Source organism: Theropithecus gelada, chromosome 1 (assembly GCF_003255815.1).
Source record: "Theropithecus gelada isolate Dixy chromosome 1, Tgel_1.0, whole genome shotgun sequence".
Taxonomy (NCBI): Eukaryota; Metazoa; Chordata; class Mammalia; order Primates; family Cercopithecidae; genus Theropithecus; species Theropithecus gelada.
The window spans coordinates 204,685,428-204,703,994 of record NC_037668.1 but is presented as its reverse complement, the minus strand read 5'-3'; the positions used below and the strand labels follow the sequence as shown (position 1 = coordinate 204,703,994).

Genomic DNA, 18,567 nt, shown 5'->3' with positions numbered 1-18,567 from the left:
TGGACCCGAAGGTGGGGAGCGGTCTGAGAGGGAAGGCTGTCCTCCCTTACTTCTCATCTTGCAGAAACTTCACAGACAACTGTTTTCACTTTTCTATATTTGTTCCCATTCTTCATAACATCTTGGTATTTTGATATATTTCAGGTTAATGGAATTCAAGAACATAAATTCAAGCGGATAATATAATGAAAATACTACTATTTCCATAAGTCAGTCTTTTTAACTGCCTAAAGTTTTAACCAAGTCCCAGAGCTTTGGCTAATGATGAAAGAGGTAACAGAACAAACTCAAGTCTCTCGTCGAGCAGATGGAGCTGGTGGATTCCAGGACACTCCCCAAGGGGAGCCAGGGGTGACCATCTACGGATCTCAAAGTGGTGACATTTGCAAACCAGGACCCAGGAGCCCATTTAACAAATGTCAGGGCGGCCTGCAGAGAGGAATGGAAGGAAGAAACATGCATTCCACATCTGGGAGTGTTTAGAAGTTGGAAACCGATCATTTAGAAGAAGAGAGGAATTCCCTTTACTTCTCAATCAATAAATCATTGCCACATAGTTTAATAGCCTCCTCTCCGTTGGCCTCTTATTTTTAAATCTCCCTCATCCTCCCTCTCTCTCTAACTGCATTTATACACGGTTATTAAACCAAAGATTTATATGAGTTTAAAGCCATTTCCACATGTATAATGTGGAAATGTTGGCATTATTCTTTCCAGGCCACCAAAATTTATATGAGGTCAAACTATAAAGGAGACAAACTGTCTCTTTTGTGCCTGCCCTCCCTCTGTCTCCAGGGAAGAGCTCTTTTGGGTGGAGGTGATCATGAGCTCTTTTGGGTGGAGGTGATCATGAGGACTTCCTGGAGGAGGGGGCATTTGAGCAAGGTCCTAAGGACAGGATTACTGTAGTTGGAGATAACCAGGTAGGAATTCCAGGTGAAGGGAAAAAAGAGTAAATAACTGATTCTAGAGTTATTTACAGGTATACCTTGTTTTATTGCATTTCACTTTATTGTGCTTCACAGATACTGTTTTTTACAAATTGAAGATTCACGGCAACCCTGTATCGAATGAGTCTATCGGTGCCATTTTCCCAACAGCATATGCTCGCTTTGTGTCTCTGTCAGCATTTTTTGTCAATAAGGTCTTTTTAAAATAATGTATGTACTTTTTTTAAAGACATAATATCATTGCACACTTAAGAGGCTATAGTATAGTGCAAACACAGCTTTGATAAGCTCTGGGGAACCACAACATTTATGTGACTTGCTTTATTGTGATATCTGCTTTATTGCAGTGGTCTGGAACTGAACTTGAATTATCTCTGAGGTATGCCTGTATATTTTTATAGAGGCTAATAATCTTAAAGGCCTGCCTAAATGTAAACATTCAGGTAGGTAGGAGATGTTTATTGCTTCTGAGAAGTTGTTTAGCATTTTTCACAGAGCAGTTAAGCCTGTTGTCTTTGCTAAGTATGGTATAGACAGAAAGAAGGGTCCAGTTTTGAGTCTCATGTGAGTCACGTGGTTTTGCCCAGAGAAGATGATTCTGTTCCAGGCTGTAGGTGCAGAGAGCACCCCAGACCCAGCATCACTTGCCTTGGTGACAAATCAGTGTCTCAGGGAAAACTCTCCCTACAGTTGGAAAAAATAGCCCAAAATATTCAAAGCACACTTTATGCCGAGAGTAGTTTGGAACATCATCTTCTCGTCTTCCCTCACTCGCGCTGGCCCTCCTTTGTCTTGCCCATGAACACTGCTCTCCAATTACGCAGTGACTCCCCTAAAGAAACCAAAGCTCACTCTCATGCACTCCCATGCTGTACCGGTGCCGGGGGTCAGGAGAGCAGAGAACAGTCCCATTGCAGGGCAGCATCTGGAATAACCAGCCACAGATGCAGGCATGAGTCATCGTCCTCTGGGAGCCTCGCCCGCATCCCTGCTGAAGGCCCACGCGGGGCAGGCCAGCTTGATCTACTGCCCATTGCCCTGCCAGGGCTCAAGGCGTCAGAAGATTTCCCTCCCCAGGCTGCCATGTGTTTGCCACAGCGCACGGCACTTCACCAGCAGTTTGGCAATGGGCTCACGCAATGTTGGAGCTGGTCTCTCAGCTGTAAGAAGCAGGCTAGGACGCTGCCTGTGGCTTCTCCATGGCCGTGCGGGACATCTCCACAGAGAAGAACAGGCTCACAGATGACTGTTTTGAGACAGCAAGTTCACTGGACACCCATTTGTACCAAGGGCATAATTGGCATTCAGCTGTGTAGCAGGCACTTTGGGATGGGTGACAGAAAAAGAACCCTGCCCTTATCTTCAGCTAAGGTAAAAGACCTGAAATAGCCATAGATAACACTGAGGGACCGTACATGCAGGCAGACATGACAAATACAACAGCTGTAAGTGTCGAGTGGACACAGAGTCAGGGACGCTGGGGTGGCTGGTGTGTGCTGAGGGAGGGGCCTTCGCATATGTCACTTCTGTCATTTGACGCTACCCTAGAACGTGGATAGTTACCCCATCTTAAAGAGGAAGAAACTGAGGCCCAGACAGGTATTTAGCAGAAGATTTTTGTGAGCCATACGTCACCCCTTCGCCCACCTCTGTGGTGGGCAGGTGAGTGATGACGGCGCTCCACCTCCAACACAACTCACTTCACTGTCTCAGGGCCTTTCTCCAAAGCCTTTGGGTCTTGTCAGCCCCCAGGGGTGCGCCTAGGGCAACCTTCAACCATGGGGGATAGGAGTTGAGTCAACAGATAAAGATCCCAGCCTCCTATTCTTTGGGGGGCCAATTCTGAGGGGCTTGTAACACGGTTCACAGAGACTGCCCCGTGTGACTGATCTCCAGTAGCCCACAGTGGCAGTGGGCTCAATGACACATAATTGTTTGATTTTTCCTACTTCCCATCCCTCATTCCGGCTTCCCTGGATCACTTCCCAAATTAACTACACATATCCAAGTCCATATCATAGTCTCTGCTTTTAGGGTAGCCCAAAGTAAGATAACAGGCTAAGGAGCTTGTTTAATGTCATCTATGAGGCTAAGGAGCTTGTTTAATGTCATCTGTGAGGCTGCAAAGTGTCTGAACCAGGACATAAACAAACCTAGGGCTTCTGCCTCCCACCTAGGTTCTCTGTGCCCTGTGTGACCCTGTCTCCCTGGAGGGGAAATTTCCCAAGAATGCTGAGTTTTTTTTTTTTTTTTTTTTTTTGAGACGGAGTCTCGCTCTGTTGCCCAGGCTGGAGTGCGGTGGCGCGATCTCGGCTCTGCCTCCCAGGTTCACGCCATTCTCCTGCCTCAGCCTCCCGAGTAGCTGGGACTACAGGCACCCCCCACCACGCCCGGCTAATTTTTTGTATTTTTAGTAGAGACAGGGTTTCACTGTGTTAGCCAGGATGGTCTCGATCTCCTGACCTCGTGATCTGCCCGCCTCGGCCTCTCAAAGTGCTGGGATTACAGGCGTGAGCTACTGTGCCTGGCCGAGTGCTGAGTTTTGAGCCAGACCTTGAAGAAAGTAATGGATGTCACTGGCATGGGAGAAAGAGACAGTGTTCTGGGCAGCATGAAAGACCTGATCAAAGGCACAGAAGAGAGACCCAGAAAGCTTTGAAAGGGACAGCAAGAGGCAGGCTCCCTGGATGTTGGCTGCACAGAGGTGAGGGGAGGAGGTGACAGATGAGACAGCGACTGCTCTACTCTTACCAAAGTCACCCGCAGCTCCTGAGTCATGAAATGACATGACACTAACAATATCCGGGATATGATGAGGTGGTAGAGTGCAGAAAATGGATTTGAGTAGGTTGGGACTCAAAGGCAGTGATGCTGGCTCTTGTCCTTATGAACAGTTGTCTACCAGGCCATTTTGATTTCCTATGAGGCAGCGAAGGGTACCCTGGACACAAGTTTTGTTTTAAGGCATCCTTGTTTGTGCTCCTGGATTGCTGGAGGCTCCGGTCTGGTAACCTGTCCTTGAGTCATGACGGGGAGCAACGCTGTATTCAAGGGTGGTGACATGTTACCCTAGAACACTGGTATAGTTACCCCCATCTTAAAGAGGAAGAAATGGAGGCACAGACAGGTACTTAGCAGAAGATTTTTGTGAGCCACGCCTTACCTTTGAGCCCACCTCTGTGGTGGGTAGGTGGGTGATGGCAGTGCCCCACTTCAAGCACAGCCCACTTCCCTGTCTTGGGACTTTCCACCAAAACGTTTGAATCTTGTCAGTCTCCAGCCTTCCCAGGGAAGACCCTAGGACAACTTTCAACCATAGGGAAAGGGAGTTGAGTCAATGGATAAAGATCCCAGCCTCCTATCCACCAATTTCAGAGTGTGGTCTCAGGACCAGTAGACCAGCATCATTTGGAAACTTGTTAAAAACTAAAGTTCTTGGCCAGGCACGGTGGCTTATGCCTGGAATTCCAGTGCTTTGGGAGGTCGAGGTGGGAGGATTGCTTCAGTTTGAGACCCATGTGGGCAACATAGCAAGACCCTGACTCTATTAAAAAGAAAAAGAAAAAAAAAAGATTCTTGGTCCCTACTGGGGACCTACTGAATCAGAAACTGCCGGGGTGGCGCCCTGAATTTAACAAGGCCACTCTGCCATGCTTGAGCTTCGGAAGCACAGCTCGAGGATATGAACGTCTCTGCCAGTGTGTTCTACTTTAGCTGCTGTTTTCATCCTGTTGTTCTTAGTCCTAAAGTACTCCTTTAAGCCAAGCTGGGAAAGAAAACAGAAGTTAGTTCTTTGATAGCAGGTTCTCATTAAAACATAGACAAAACATCTAATAGAAAAATGTCTGACTAATGGACGACATCTGACTAATGTGATTTCACAGTGCCTGTTGCAGAGGAGATGCTCAATAATGTCAATTTCACTTTTCTAAGCAGGCAGATAAGATAAACATGAGAATATGGTAAGCAAATGCCAAAGAAACAAATATATAATGAATTCTTTTAAATGATAAAGTGAATTTCTACTGGAAGACACCAGAAAGACATGAGTAGAACAGACAGCATTTCCCTGTTGTTGTGCTCTGTGAACAGCCAGGAGTGCAGACAGAAGGGGGAAGACCGTCATTCTGTCTTTGAGGGTGAACAGGTTGGGCTCAAACAGGGTGTGGCAGTTTTCTTGTAGAGGTTTATTTCTCTTCCTCGAGACCAGCCGGCCTTGCTGTCTCTCTCTCTCAATAAATTTTTTTTGTTTTTTAGAGACAGGGTCTTGCTTTGTCACCCAGGCTAGAGTGCAATGACATGATCATAGCTCACTGTAGCCTCAAACTCATGGGCTCAGGCAATCTTCCTGCCTCAGTCTCCCGAGTAGCTAGGAGTACAGGTGTGTGCCACCATACCTGGCTAATTATTTTATTTTATTTTTGTAGAGATGGGGTCTCACTATGTTGTCCCGGCAGGTCTCAAACTCCTGGCCTCAAGCCATAGTCCTGCCTTGGCCTCTCAAAGCTCTGGGATTAATAGATTTTTTACATGGGACTGTTCTAGGGAGTAGAGTTCCAGGGCCATGACTGTGAGCCAAGATGTCAGACGTGTAATGGGAATGTTGGCCATCACTTTGGGTATTCGATTGTTACACTGAAAAATTAGTGCTATGTTTGACTTGACTTCCAAATGAGTGACTTGGAAACTTTAATACATCGTGCCGTTAGGGTCAGTTTTTAATATCATTATTATTATATCCAATGGTTAACCTTAGACACATCAATCCAATGTTACAGATTTAACAAAAGACAAAGGAACCCCTGTTCCGTGATCTCAATTCCGCCCCAAACTATGAGGTGAGCGGGTGGTCGCGGACAAGCTTAGGTGGGTCTCTTCTGTTGATGCCTCAGTTTTCTGTAGACAGGGAATTAATGATGCCAATTATGGAATACTTATTCATTCCTTCATAATTCATAATTCCTTCACTATGAATAAGGCATTATTGTTTACAACAGTAAACAAGACAGATAAGGTTCTCCTTATTGTAAAGTTTGCATTCTAGTGGTCACTCAAGAACATTTCTGAGGAAAATGACTGAAATGGCACTACACAAGGAAGAACTCCACAGCTCAGGACACCAGAGACAGTTTGACTCAGTTAAAGCACTTGTTGCTATGTCTCCCTAATTTTTTTTCTTTTTTTTGAGTGGGGGAGGCGGTGGGGACAGCTCTGTCACTGAGGCTGGAGTGCAGTGGTGTGATTTTGGCTCACAACAGCCTTGACCTTCCTGGGTTCAAGTGATCCTCCCACCTCAGCCTCCCAAGTAGCTGGGACTACAGGTGCACGCTACCACACCTGGCTAATTTTTATATTTTTTGTAGAGACGGGGTTTCGTCATGCTTCCCAGAGTGGTCTCAAACTCCTGGGTTCTAGTGATCCACCTGCTTTGACCACTCAAAGTGCTGGTATTACAAGCGTGGGCCACCATATCTGGCCTCCCTAATTGCTTAGAAAAGCATTCCAGGAACGAATACCATGTTGTCTTAGTCCATTTTCTGGTTAAAACAGTACACTTGAAACTAGATAATTTGTAAAGAAAAAAAAGGTGGGAGGGGGTAAGTGATAAGAAATTCTTAATGGGTGCAATGTACCTTTTTCAGGGAATGCTCATCACTAGGCGATATATCCATGTAACAAAATTGCACTTGTACCCCCTGAATTTATACAAAAAGAAAAAGAAAAGGAATTCATTTCTTACAATTATGGAGGCTGACAAGTCCAAGTTTGAGTGGCTGCATTTGGAGAGGTCTTTCTTGCTGGTGGGGACTCTCTGCAGAGTCCCCAGATGGTGCAGGGCATCCCATGGTGAAGGGCTGAGCATGATTGTTCATATTTTTCTGCTCTTATAAAACCACCAGTTGGTTGGGTGCAGTGCCTCACGCCTGTAATCCCAAGACTTTGGGAGCCCAAGGCGGGTGCATCACGAGGTCAGGAGATTGAGACCATCCTGGCTAACACAGTGAAACTGTCTCTACTAAAAATACAAAAAATTAGCTGGGCATGGTGGCAGCCCCAGCTACTCGAGAGGCTGAAGCAGGAGAATCGCTTGAACACAGGAGGCGGAGGTTGCAGTGAGCCGAGATCGCGCCACTGCACTCCAGCCTGGGCGACAGAGAGAGACTCTGTCTCAACAAAACAAAACAAAACAAAACAACCCCCCCAAAAAAACCCCACAAAAAACAAAAATACAAAAAAGCAACCAGTCCCACTTCTATAACCCATTAATCCATTAACCCAGTATTGGTCCATGAATGGATTAATCCATTCATGAGAGCAGAGCCTTCATAACCCAATCAGTTGTTAAGGGCTCCACCTCTCAATACTGCCACACTGAGGATTTAATTTCAACACGAGTTTTGGAGGAGACAAATATGAAACCAGAGCACTTATGAAAACCTGAGGCTGCTTACACAGACCTGGTAGAGTGTGCTCAAAGCCCTGGAAAGCCGATCTTGTGTGGGACCCTGATCACTGAACTAATGCTGTTCCCACACCCTTTTCATCTCCCCCCATACTGCTTAACAGAAAGTAGCAAATGCCTCAGTAAAATGCTAATGATTAAAGGAATGCTCTTTGGACCACTGCAAGGTTTGAAAGCATTTCCATGGGTCCGGGACCACGTGTTAGCCTCTTCATTTTGTGAACAGAGAGAGTCTACTGGCCAAACCACATTCACAAAGAAAGATCATTTAGGCGGCCTCCATCCAAATTCTTACCTAAGAAGATGTTACAGACTAAACACTTGTGTCCCCTCAAAATTCTTACGTTGAAACCCCACCTAATACCAATGTGATGGTATTAGGAGGTGAGGCCTGAAGAAAGTAATTAGGACTAGATGAGGTTATGAGAATGGAGTCTTTAGGAAAGGGATTTGTGCCCTACAGGAGTCATAAGAGAGCTTGCTGTATCCCTTTTCCCACCATGTGAGGATATAACAAGAAGCTGGCAGTCTGCAACCCAGAAGAGGGCTCTTACCAGAATCTGATCACGCTGGCATGCTAATGTCAGACGTCCAGCCTCCAGAACTGTAAGAAATACATATTTGTTGCTGAAGTCACCCAGTCTATGATACCATGTCCCAAAGGGACTGAGACAGGTTCTTAGTACTACAGCAATCCCGCACTATTTTACTTGAAGTCTTGGTCTATTCGGGCCACTATAACAAAATACTATAAACGGAGTGGCTTATCATTAATAGGAATTTATTTCTCACAGACCTGGAAGCTGGGAAGTCTGAGATCAAGGCATCCGCAGACTTGGGGTCTGGCTCTGCTTCCTGGCTCATAGGTTGTGCCTTCTGATGGCACCTTCTTGCTGTCTGGTCACACGGTGGATGGGGCAAGTGAGCTCCTTTGAGTCTCTTATAGGGGAACCAGTCTCACTCATGAGGGCTCTGCCCTCCTGACCTAAACATCTCCCCAAAGGCTCCACATCATCTTACCAGTTAGGATTTGAACATATGAATTTTGGGGGATGTAAACATTCAGATCATATCACTTAATTACATATTTGGAATTTGGGTTTTTTTTGTTTTTGTTTTTTTGAGACTAAGTCTCCCTCTGTCGCCAGGCTAGAGTGTTGTGGTGCGATCTTGGCTCACTGCAACCTCCGACTTCCCGGTTCAAGCGATTCTCCTGACTCAGCCTCCCGAGTAGCTGGGATTACAGGCACATGCCACCACGCCCAGCTAATTTTTGTATTTTTAGTAGAGATGGGGTTTCACCATGTTAGGCAGGATGGTCTCAATCTCCGGACCTCGTGATCCGCCCACCTCGGCCTCCCAAACTGCTGGGATTACAGGCGTGAGCCACCGTTCCTGGCTGGAGTTTGGCTATTTTTATTCCCTCCAGGAGTAGATAAAGATATATGTAAAAAAAAATGTTTCTAATTTCAGCCAAGTCATCTGTTAGAGCCATATTTTAATTCCCCTGGGTTTCTTCTTATAATCTGGAAGAATTTTTCTTTTAGTTACCCCCTTATCATTCAGATCACAGACTTTACATACTTTGGCCAATGTCCCTGAATTATCTCACGCTTTTATTATCTTGAAAACGTCTTTGACAATCAATTATTGCCAGACCCAGAACACCTCATGGGGTTGTGTTTTTTTCTTTTTGAAAGCAACAATTATCTCTACAACTGCTTTGAAAACATCATGAGACCAAGTTTCTAAGGGTACAGGCAGCTTCTCATGTGAATATCAAAGCAAGCCTGGGGATGTTAATTAAATTTCAAGAATACATCTTTAAATATTACCTACATTATTAAACAAGGATTAGAGGAGAGAAATCAGTGGGGTTCAGGTCAGTGTACTGAGTCTCTGTAGCATCAACTTAAACAGAAGATCATACCCCAAAAAACTGTCCTTAAACTTCCGGTCTCATAAACAACCCGCCCCTTACTGTGGAGGCTATATTTGGTGGTTCTTGCCTTTCCCTGCTTCAATATATTATGTTGTGAACACTGTTGATAATAATGTCTTTAACTGTAGAGCCTGCCACATTCATGACATTCCAAAAATATTCTGAGGATTTCTGGGCCGGAAGATGAGGCCATCTCACATTTAAAATAGGACTTTGCAAGTTATTTCTACTCTGTGTTCAGAATTATCCAAGCAAAGACTCTAAGTAACAGCTGAAATGCTGTTTTTTAATTTTTTTTATTTTACGAGTGGACACAATTCTCACCTGAGTCCTGTTAGTCTTGTTAAAATCAGTCAGACGGAGAGAGGGGGCTGGGGGAAGTAGGGGCTCTCTATAATTTTAATTTTGTGGTCTGGGACACACCTCAAAATTACAAACCCCGGCCCCCTACTGTTGGGATGTCGCCTCTGAGTCTAAAAACTTTCTGCTCCTCTTTGGTTTGTTTGCGAACATCGAACTGCCAAGAGTTCTGAGCTCCTTGGGTTGGGGAAAGGCACCTGGGCTACCGGCTACTTCATGCACACTCCCGGCCCTGAGGGGGGAGGCGAGGACCAGACGCCCCGCACGGGTCTAGCCTTCCACGTCTCCCTCCCGCCTCCGGGCTGCCCTGCGGCCCCGGCTATCTGCAGCTCACCGCGCCAGGCCCCGGGCCCAGCATCCCGGACTGGCCCAGAGAAAGCAGAGAAGGTGTGGCTCGTCCGGGAAAGGGACAGAAGGAAAGGAGTAAAAACAGAAGCCAGGCAGCCAGCGGCTCGGCCCGAAATGCTGGGGCTTTCTTAGGCTCACTGGAGGTTGAAAAAAGTTTCCTTTGTCAAGCAGTGGCCACGTGGCGCTATGGCGGTCACTACCGGGAATTAACCACGGCCACACTCTCAGGGCGCCAAGCGCCGGCTCGGGGACACGCCGGCCACCACCTCAGCCGGCTAAGGGGAACCCGAAACCTGCTGGCACCGCGGGAATCCACTATGGAGGCGTAAAGGGGGACCCATTGGGGTCCGCGAGGGGGTGGCAGGGGGAGGGGAGCGGAGGGAGGAGCTCCCGGGGAGGGGGCCGCGGAGGGCCGGGGTCCCGGGGCTTGGGGAGATGGGTTGGCTTGGAGACCCGGGTCCGCGGCTGTGCAGGGCGGGGTTCCCGGAGGGGGCGGGGCTCTGGGCGGCGCGGGGCGGGGCGGGGGCGGGCACAGCGCGGGGCGGGGCGCGGGCCGGGAGCGGCAGGCAGGCCGGGCATGGCGTCCATGGCGGCGGCTATCGCGGCCTCGCGCTCGGCGGTCATGAGCGGGAACCGGCCTCTTGACGACCGGGAGCGAAAGCGCTTCACTTACTTCTCGTCGCTGAGCCCCATGGCCAGGAAGATCATGCAGGACAAGGAGAAGATCCGCGAGAAGTACGGGCCCGAGTGGGCGCGGCTGCCGCCCGCGCAGCAGGACGAGATCATCGACCGGTGCCTGGTGGGGCCGCGCGCTCCGGCGCCCCGAGACCCCGGGGACTCGGAGGAGCTCACGCGCTTCCCCGGCCTGCGCGGGCCCACGGGCCAGAAGGTGGTGCGCTTCGGGGACGAGGTAGGTGCGGGCCTGGCCGCGGACCCTCTTCCCCGCCTGGCGCCCCGAGGCGCCCCGGCCCGGGGGGCACATGCCGGCGTGAGGCCGCCCCAGCTGGTAGGGGCTGGAAAGGAAAAGGCAGGAATGGCAGTGGGTGGGAGGGGAGCCCCAGAGCCGAAGGTCGGGGAATGGGAGTTCCGCTGGGGGAGTTGGTTAAGAGATCGCCGAGAGGTGGGGTCGTTAAAGAACCTCCATCTAGACCTGATCCGCCGGCTCGCACGGACTCCAGAGACTTCTCCCGGAGCTGTCGTAAGCGAGGCTGACCAAAGTGGAAACAACAAGCAGTTTTAAACCAGACAAGCCTGGGTTTTAATCCAGCTCTGCTACTTACTACCTGTATGGCGGTGGGTGAATTAACTTCTTAGAGCCTCAGTTTCCACTGTGTAAAACAGGGATAATAACGCCCATCCCGTGCCTGCCCGTGAAGGCACTCAGCATATGATATATACTAACATGAATACTTGTGATGAGATGTATGGGGAAAGTAAAATTGCCAAGCCAGGCAACAGGAAAGAAAAGGTGTCTTCCAAGCTAAGGAGGGAAACCCATCCATCACCCTAAGATGTTTTCCAAGTGAGCACGATGTCCAGGGTATGTTTTAGGGGTGAGCATGGTGACCCTGTTTTCCACCAAAAAACTAAGGGATGATAAGCTTAAATGAGCTCCAGTAAGTCTTGGCCACATAACAGGGCATGTTTAGGTCTCAGATCTAGGCACCGTCCAGACTGCTGGAGGGGCAGTAGAAACGCCGAATCTGTTCCAGAAAAAGCTCAGGGATGACCCACACTTAGACACAAAGGCCTGAATCTTCTGTGGGGTTCAGAAACTTGGTCTTCTTTTTCTTAGAAATGTGTTTAACCGAAGCTTGTTTGGTGCCATTAGAATTTGCACTGTGGCTCTTTGGCCTTTCAAACTCAACTTTTGCCATGAGGAGCAAAGTCAAGCAGAGCAAAAAGTATGAGAATGAAATCGCTCGCTGTTAAGGCTGTTTCTTGGGCTAGAGGGGAGAGAAGCTGGAAGAGTTTTTTTTCTGAAGAAGTTGTGGATTATGGATGGAATTCAAGTTAAGGAGGTTTAGATCAGATTTTCAGGCTTGGGTGTGCTGAGACATTTGTTAATACGAAGTGTTCGTGGTCATAAACCCACTTTAACCTGAGGGAAATGTGAAATGACTGAAGGATGATGCCAATGTTGCTCTATTCTGATGGAATCAAAAGGAAATTCTCTACTGGACTTCAAATTCTGATGGCTTTGCCAGGAAAAACAGGGTGTGGTAAACTGGGGAGGGGAAAATATAGGTTTTAAAATGTATTCCTAGAGCCGAAACATTTTCAGTGGGAAAATATGCGTATTTATAAAGACATGTGTGCAGTGTTTGCGCCCAGATTTGGGGGATGAAAAAGCAGGCAGCACTCCTTTGGAAGAGTCACGAATAAATATGAGAGGAAGTAAACTTCTAAGTACTTACAAATGTTGGAGAGTGACTGTCATTTTCCCTTAGCTTGGTGTCCAGCTAAGAATATCTACACGCCTACTCATGATCAAAAAGCCCATGTCATAGAAGAGCCCAGTATCACTGACGAGGAAGAATATGGCCAAGTTAATTTTTTATTCTCATTCCTTATCTGGTGCCAGACTGAGCTGTTTCTTAATTTGTAAACTCAATGTGATTTCAAAGCAAGTGGGACTGTACTGTGCTGTGGTGCCTGCATGTCCTTCCAGGAGCAACTCAGGAGAATTGAATCTCAGCTTTGCAAAACCAGCTGAGAGCATGTTCTGAAATGCTTCTGACCAGCCTCAGCTCAGACGGCAGAGGGGCAGATAGACCCTGTATTTTAACAGAGGTACATAGGAATGTGGCCCAGGGTAAGTTTTTGCCTGCAGTGGCTGTGTAGGTTAATAGCAGTAGGGAATTTAAATTCCCCTGGACTGGGCCAGAGGTTGGCACCGAAGTGGAGTCAGTTGTCTCATTGTTGTCCCCACGAGATCATTCATGGAGGAGGGCCAGCTCCTAGGCACAGGGATGATGGATAAGGACAGGGTAGGCTGCTGAACAGAGGTACCCACCAAATAGGTGACCCCAAGTTTGTCTTAAAGGACTGTAAACTAGATAGAGTGGGGCCCTGTGTCCCTTCCCACTTGATCAGTCTTCTGATGTGGTCCTGGGGCCTCCACAGCCCTTTCTGCTGCCCTGAAGGACACTGACTATTTCTTTGAATGGTGTCTTCTCCCCCATTGCCAGTAGTGTTTTTCTATCTCACATAGCAACATTTTAAGTCAGAGCATGCAAATATAGCCTCCAAATGTGGTGACCATCTTCTAGACATTTCTTGTGTGTTGCAGGAACAAATAGAAATTGATTGTATGATGCTGATCACAGATCTTCATGGTTTTGAATGTGGTCAGGGGCTCAGTTCACTCACTGAAGTTGCCTGTGCATCTGACAGGTGTGGCGTCCGTGTATGTTTTCATCCTCATCCTCTTGCCTGAGGCCCAGATGGCCCTTTGCCTTGATGACTTAACCTGGTTCTCCTCAGGGAAGGAGGCTGCTGCCTTTGAGTACTGAAGCCGTGAAGGGCCCTATCAGTCTTTAGGTTCTTGCTTCCTTGGAAATCAGCTGAGCAAATATTTCTCAAAGCCTGTTATATTAGAGACAAGGCATTCTAGCTTAGGGTACTTCATCCTCCCATAGTCTTTACCAACTCCTTTAAAAATCCCCCCATGTGAACAAATGATCTCAGTAAAAAAGCACAGAAGTATAGCTTCAACCTAGGTCCTAACCCCTTCCCACAGCCACCCAACCCCCTTTTGTGGAATATCTGGAGCTGCTGCTGGAAGAACGTGTCCCAACCAGCAAAAGGAGAGAAGCCTGCAAAGCCCCAAGTCCTGGATTCTTGTCCTGACCATGCCACCAGCAAGGTGTCGTCCCTCTTAAGGGGTAGTTTGCCCCTCTGTGAAGTCTGGTGGCAGAACCAATGGCTCACAGAGTTTCAAACTCGCTGGCCTGGCTTGGAGCAGGCACAGACATTGAGGACATGCACTTTGGGTCCAGTATTTTGGTAAGAACATTAAGGCAGGTTTGCAAATGGATGCTTTTGACGGTCTTTCACCCGCGCTGCTTGATGGCTGCGTTCTTCCTCCAGCAGTAGGGTTTCAGGAATGGCTTACTTTGGAGGGGAAAGTTTTTCATTTTAGAAGGATCACCCTGTCTGCTTCTGCTGTTTCCTGTTATCCCAAAGGAGAAAACCCCACACACCTCTGAATTGTTAAGAATGTGTTGCTCCCTGCTCCTGCCCCCAATCTCCTTGTCACTGATCTAGCGAGATGTGAGTACATGGTGAGAATTACAGGGTTCCACATTCTGTGAGACATTCTTGACTCCAGATGGTCCCTAAGCAGATGACTGGGGAGCTTGGGGCAGCTGGTGCGTCTTGTTTGTGTGGACCTACTTGCCTCTTCCATCTCTCCATACGGTGGAGCTGGGCACGAAGGGTGTTTCAATATCCCTAATTGGGGTTTCACATGTTGTGGAATGTGGATTTTTAGACCCCGGAGCCAGACAGCTCTGTCCCCTCTTCAACAGCTTGGCATGATCCACTGCCGTGTCCTTCCAGCGCCTTCATGTCTGCCCCTCCTACGGGAACCTGGGGACTTGCTGTTGCTCTCTTACTACTCTTGGCCTTAGCTTCCTTTTCTGAAGCTGTTTTTGCCTCCCTATATCTCCTTCATTGCCTGTGGCCTCTTAGTCCTTAGGCTAGAGGACTCCACAGGTGCTGTGGCTATGGGTACCTATGTTTAGCAAACTGCTGAGCTGCTGCACCCGTTCTGTGTGGTTAGGGCTATCTACAGAAGACCCTTGTGCAAACCTAGGAGCCTGTGTGCTGGCCAACCTAGAGGTTTGCTTGCTAAAATAAACCAATTTATTATAAAAGTTTTTACCTGTACATTAATGTTAAAAGTTTCAAACCAGGCAGAAGCAGCATTATAAAACAGCTGGTAGAATCAATCGCTTCAGAACTTTCCTTGAGCATTACATGTTTGTTAGATTTGAGTTTGGCTGCTGTGTCTCCTCATCCTCTTTGCCTTTAGTAGACTGGCCTTTTCGTTTTGAAATCTGACATTAAGAAAAAAAGAAAGAAAGAAAGAAAAAGAAAATTAGGGAGTTGCTTTCTCAGCATTTTGGACTCCTTTTTTAAGGAAGGTGGAATGTTTGATTTATGATTCCTACCTTTTGCCTGGTGTATCCATGGATGTTTTAGAAAGGATGGCAGGGTTTTCTGAGTCCCTCTACCTGGGGCCCTGGGCAGGAGTTGAGATGACCCTGCTTCAAATCCAGTTCCACGGGCTGAGAGGAGAGGGCGGTCGGGCCTGTTCGGTGAGCTTCCCTTTCATGCTGTGGGTTCTCTGCCCCCAGTAGCACCTGGCCTGATTCCCTGGGAGCTAAGGCCTCTCCTCCCCAGGCACCTCTGCTAGCTCCTGTGGGAGGGTGGCCCAGTGGCAGCCAGGGAACAGGTTTAGCAAAGAAATGAAGTGACTTGGTCACTGACATGCAGGGAGGGAGGGCAGGAAGCATGGCGACAGGTGTAGAGTCATCTTTTAATTGACAAGAGTCACTTCTACACTCTAAGCAAGGGATTCCCATAGTACTGGAGAAAATATCTATTTCTTCTTCTGAATGAATGAATGAAGGAAGATGAGACCATTTGTTTAGACTTCCTGTCATATTTTGCTCATTTCCTTAGAATTTCCTCCACCTACTCTGTATCCTGTTCCCATTACCATGCTCGTGCTGAGTTTTTGTTTTGCTGTAATCTATGGAGAACTGAGTTTCTGGATTCGTATTCATGGCGGAAAACATGCCCGGTGGTGAAATCAGGACTCTTTTTCTGTCTTTGGAACTGCAGTGTTGTATTTCCAGTTATGGAAACCCCCTTATCTCAGCAGAGTTAAAAATATTACAAGTCAAAGGGAAAAGCATGGATTCCATAAATATGTAAACAATACATCCTAAAAATAAGCAGTTGGTAAAAAAAAGAACATATTTTAATCATTCTTCCGTACTCTCCTCTTTTTAAATAGACTTAATTTTTTAGAGCAGTTGTAGATTCACAGCAAAATTGAGCAGAAAGTACAAAGCTCTCATTACTTCTCTGGCTCCCCCACTGTCAGCATCCACGCCACAGTGGTGCATTTGTGACAGCTGATGAATGTACATTGACACATTGTTACCACCCAAAGTCCATAGTTTGGGGTTCACTCTTGGGTTGTTCACTGTATGGATCTTGACAAATGAATAATGACATGTACCCACCACTATAATATCACACGGGGGAGTTTCACTGCCCTAAAAATTCTCTGTGTTCCACTTATTTATCCTTCCCTCCCCCCAACCCCTGGCAGCCAACGATGTTTTAACTGTCTCCATGGTTTTGCCTTTTCCAGAATGTAATAAGATTGGATTCATACAGTATGCAGCCTTTTGAGATTGGCTTCTTTTACTTAGTGATACTCATTTAAGGTTCTTCCATGTCTTTCTGTGACTTGGTAGCTCATTTCTTTTTCTTGCTAAATAATGTTCCATTGTCTGGATGTATCACAGTTTACTTATCCAATAACTGAAACACATCTTGGTTGCTTCTAAGTTTTGGCAATTATGAGTAAAACATCTGTGTGTAGGTTTTTTGTGTGGACCGAAGTCTTCAGTTCATCTGGGTAAATACCAAGGAGTGTGATTATCTCACTCCTGTAACATATTTATTTGTGGAAAAATAAATATAGAAATAACTACAGCAGAAGCACTGTTGAATTTGTGCATGGAGCTGTGGTTGGGAGGCTCTCAGTTGGTCAACATGTCCAGGGTGCTGTCATTATCAGTGACAACAACCAGTGTTGTCACCTGGTAATTAAGCCTTACAGTTGATCCACAGGACAGGCTCTGGCATCTCTGAGGGAGTGATGGGCACGACACAGCTCACCAGGAACAATGTGTTCCACCCTGGGTGAGCCAAGATACCCAGGCCACCTGGCATCACTACAGGGTGACACACTCTGCAACCTATGGGACTTTCTGTCCTGCTCACATGCTCTGCTGTCTAAACCTTATTTCTCTAGCTTATAGAATTTCTCAGTTTACATTTCTTACCTTCAAGCCAAGATGCCACAGGTGTCAACCAGAAACTCTCCTTATTTATGGACTTCAGGCAGACGAGGACCATTTCTGGCGTCAATATGTGTGTTGTCGTGTTCCCAGATCTTGATGCTGTTTTAGAATCACCCCAGAAAGCCTCACTCCCTGCCCAGCTGTTTTTCCTGGAACAGCTTGTGGAGGCCCTAAGGGAGCCCCCATGCTGGACAGCGCCCTCTGCAGGCGCTATCCATCCACACAGCAGAAAGAAACACTTGCGGAATGTGATGAAATATCAGGATGTTTGTTATGGTTGTAGCCTGTGGTGTGCTGGTAAATATTTAACAGCCGGCTCTGGCGGAGTGAGGCGGACTAGCCCTGACTTCTAGCATTTGCCAGTTGCCATGACCAGATACTCCACCGTGGCCTGTTCCATGCTCTTGGCGTGACTAACGGGATGCACAACTGGGCACCGCGCTATGTGGTATTTCCACCTTATACATACAATGGCTGCAAATAACCTCAAGACCATGGATAATAGTAACTGTATTGAAATGTTGAGTTTCTAGTGTTTGTTACTTTTTTTTTGGTGGGGGGGCACACTTTAAAAAAACATTGAGTTTTTAGAGTAGTTTTAGGTTCCAGCAAAATTGAACAGAAGGTACAGAGAGTTCCCACGCAGACCTTTCCCAAAATGTGCACACAGACATGCATATGCGTGCAGCCTTCCCCACCATCGACATCCTAAACCAGAGTGGTGCATTGATTGCAATCAATGAACCTGCATTGTTTTTATCATTGTCACGCGAAGTCTCTGGTTTACACTAGGGGTCGCTCTTGGAGGTGTACACCATGATGGTATCATACGGAGGGGAGCCACTGCCTTAACAGAAATCCTCTGTGCGCCACCTGCTCATGCCTCCCGCCCCCCAGGCTCTGGCAGCCACTGATCTTTTTACTGTCTCTGTAGTTTTGCCTTTTCCAGAATATCATATAGCTGGAATCATACAATATGTAGCCTTTTTAGATTGGCTTCTTTCCACTTAATAATATTCATTTGAGGTTCCTCCGTGTCTTTCCACGACTTTTTATTGTGGTAAAATACGTATAACATAAAATTCACCATTTTAACCACTTTTCTGTGTGTAGTCCCAGGCATTTAGTATAGTCACAATGTTGTGCAATCATCATCACCATCCATTTCCAGAACTCGTGTATTATTTGAAGTGAAATTATATCCTTTAAAGAATTAAACTCTGTATATATTAAACAATAACTCCCCATTTCCTGGCCTCAGTCCCTGATAACCTCTGTTCTACTTTCTGTCTCTATGATTTTGCCTACTTACTCTAGGTACCTTATATAAGTGGGATCATATGATTTTTTGTCCTTGTGTCTGGCTTAGTTCACTAAGCATAATGTCTTCAAGGT

At 47.0% G+C, this 18,567-nt stretch overlaps 1 protein-coding gene and 1 long non-coding RNA gene across 3 annotated transcripts in view; one reads left to right on the top strand and one right to left on the bottom strand.

Moving 5' to 3' along the window:
- Window positions 1-204: 204 nt before the first annotated feature.
- Window positions 205-4,421, bottom strand: LOC112608497. Its single transcript, XR_003116001.1, has 3 exons — window positions 4,114-4,421; window positions 3,702-3,962; window positions 205-429 (listed from the first exon to the last, which is right to left on the bottom strand). It is a non-coding gene; the product is annotated as an uncharacterized LOC112608497 (long non-coding RNA).
- Window positions 4,422-9,593: 5,172 nt separating this feature from the next.
- C1H1orf198 (chromosome 1 C1orf198 homolog) overlaps window positions 9,594-18,567 on the top strand; it is a 30,670-nt gene continuing 21,696 nt past the window's right edge. For both annotated transcript variants that reach the window (XM_025355578.1, XM_025355568.1), the window contains exon 1: window positions 9,594-10,973. In XM_025355578.1, the coding sequence (XP_025211363.1) occupies window positions 10,641-10,973 (333 nt within the window). In that variant the 5' untranslated portion in view covers window positions 9,594-10,640. The remainder of the gene's footprint in view (window positions 10,974-18,567) is intronic.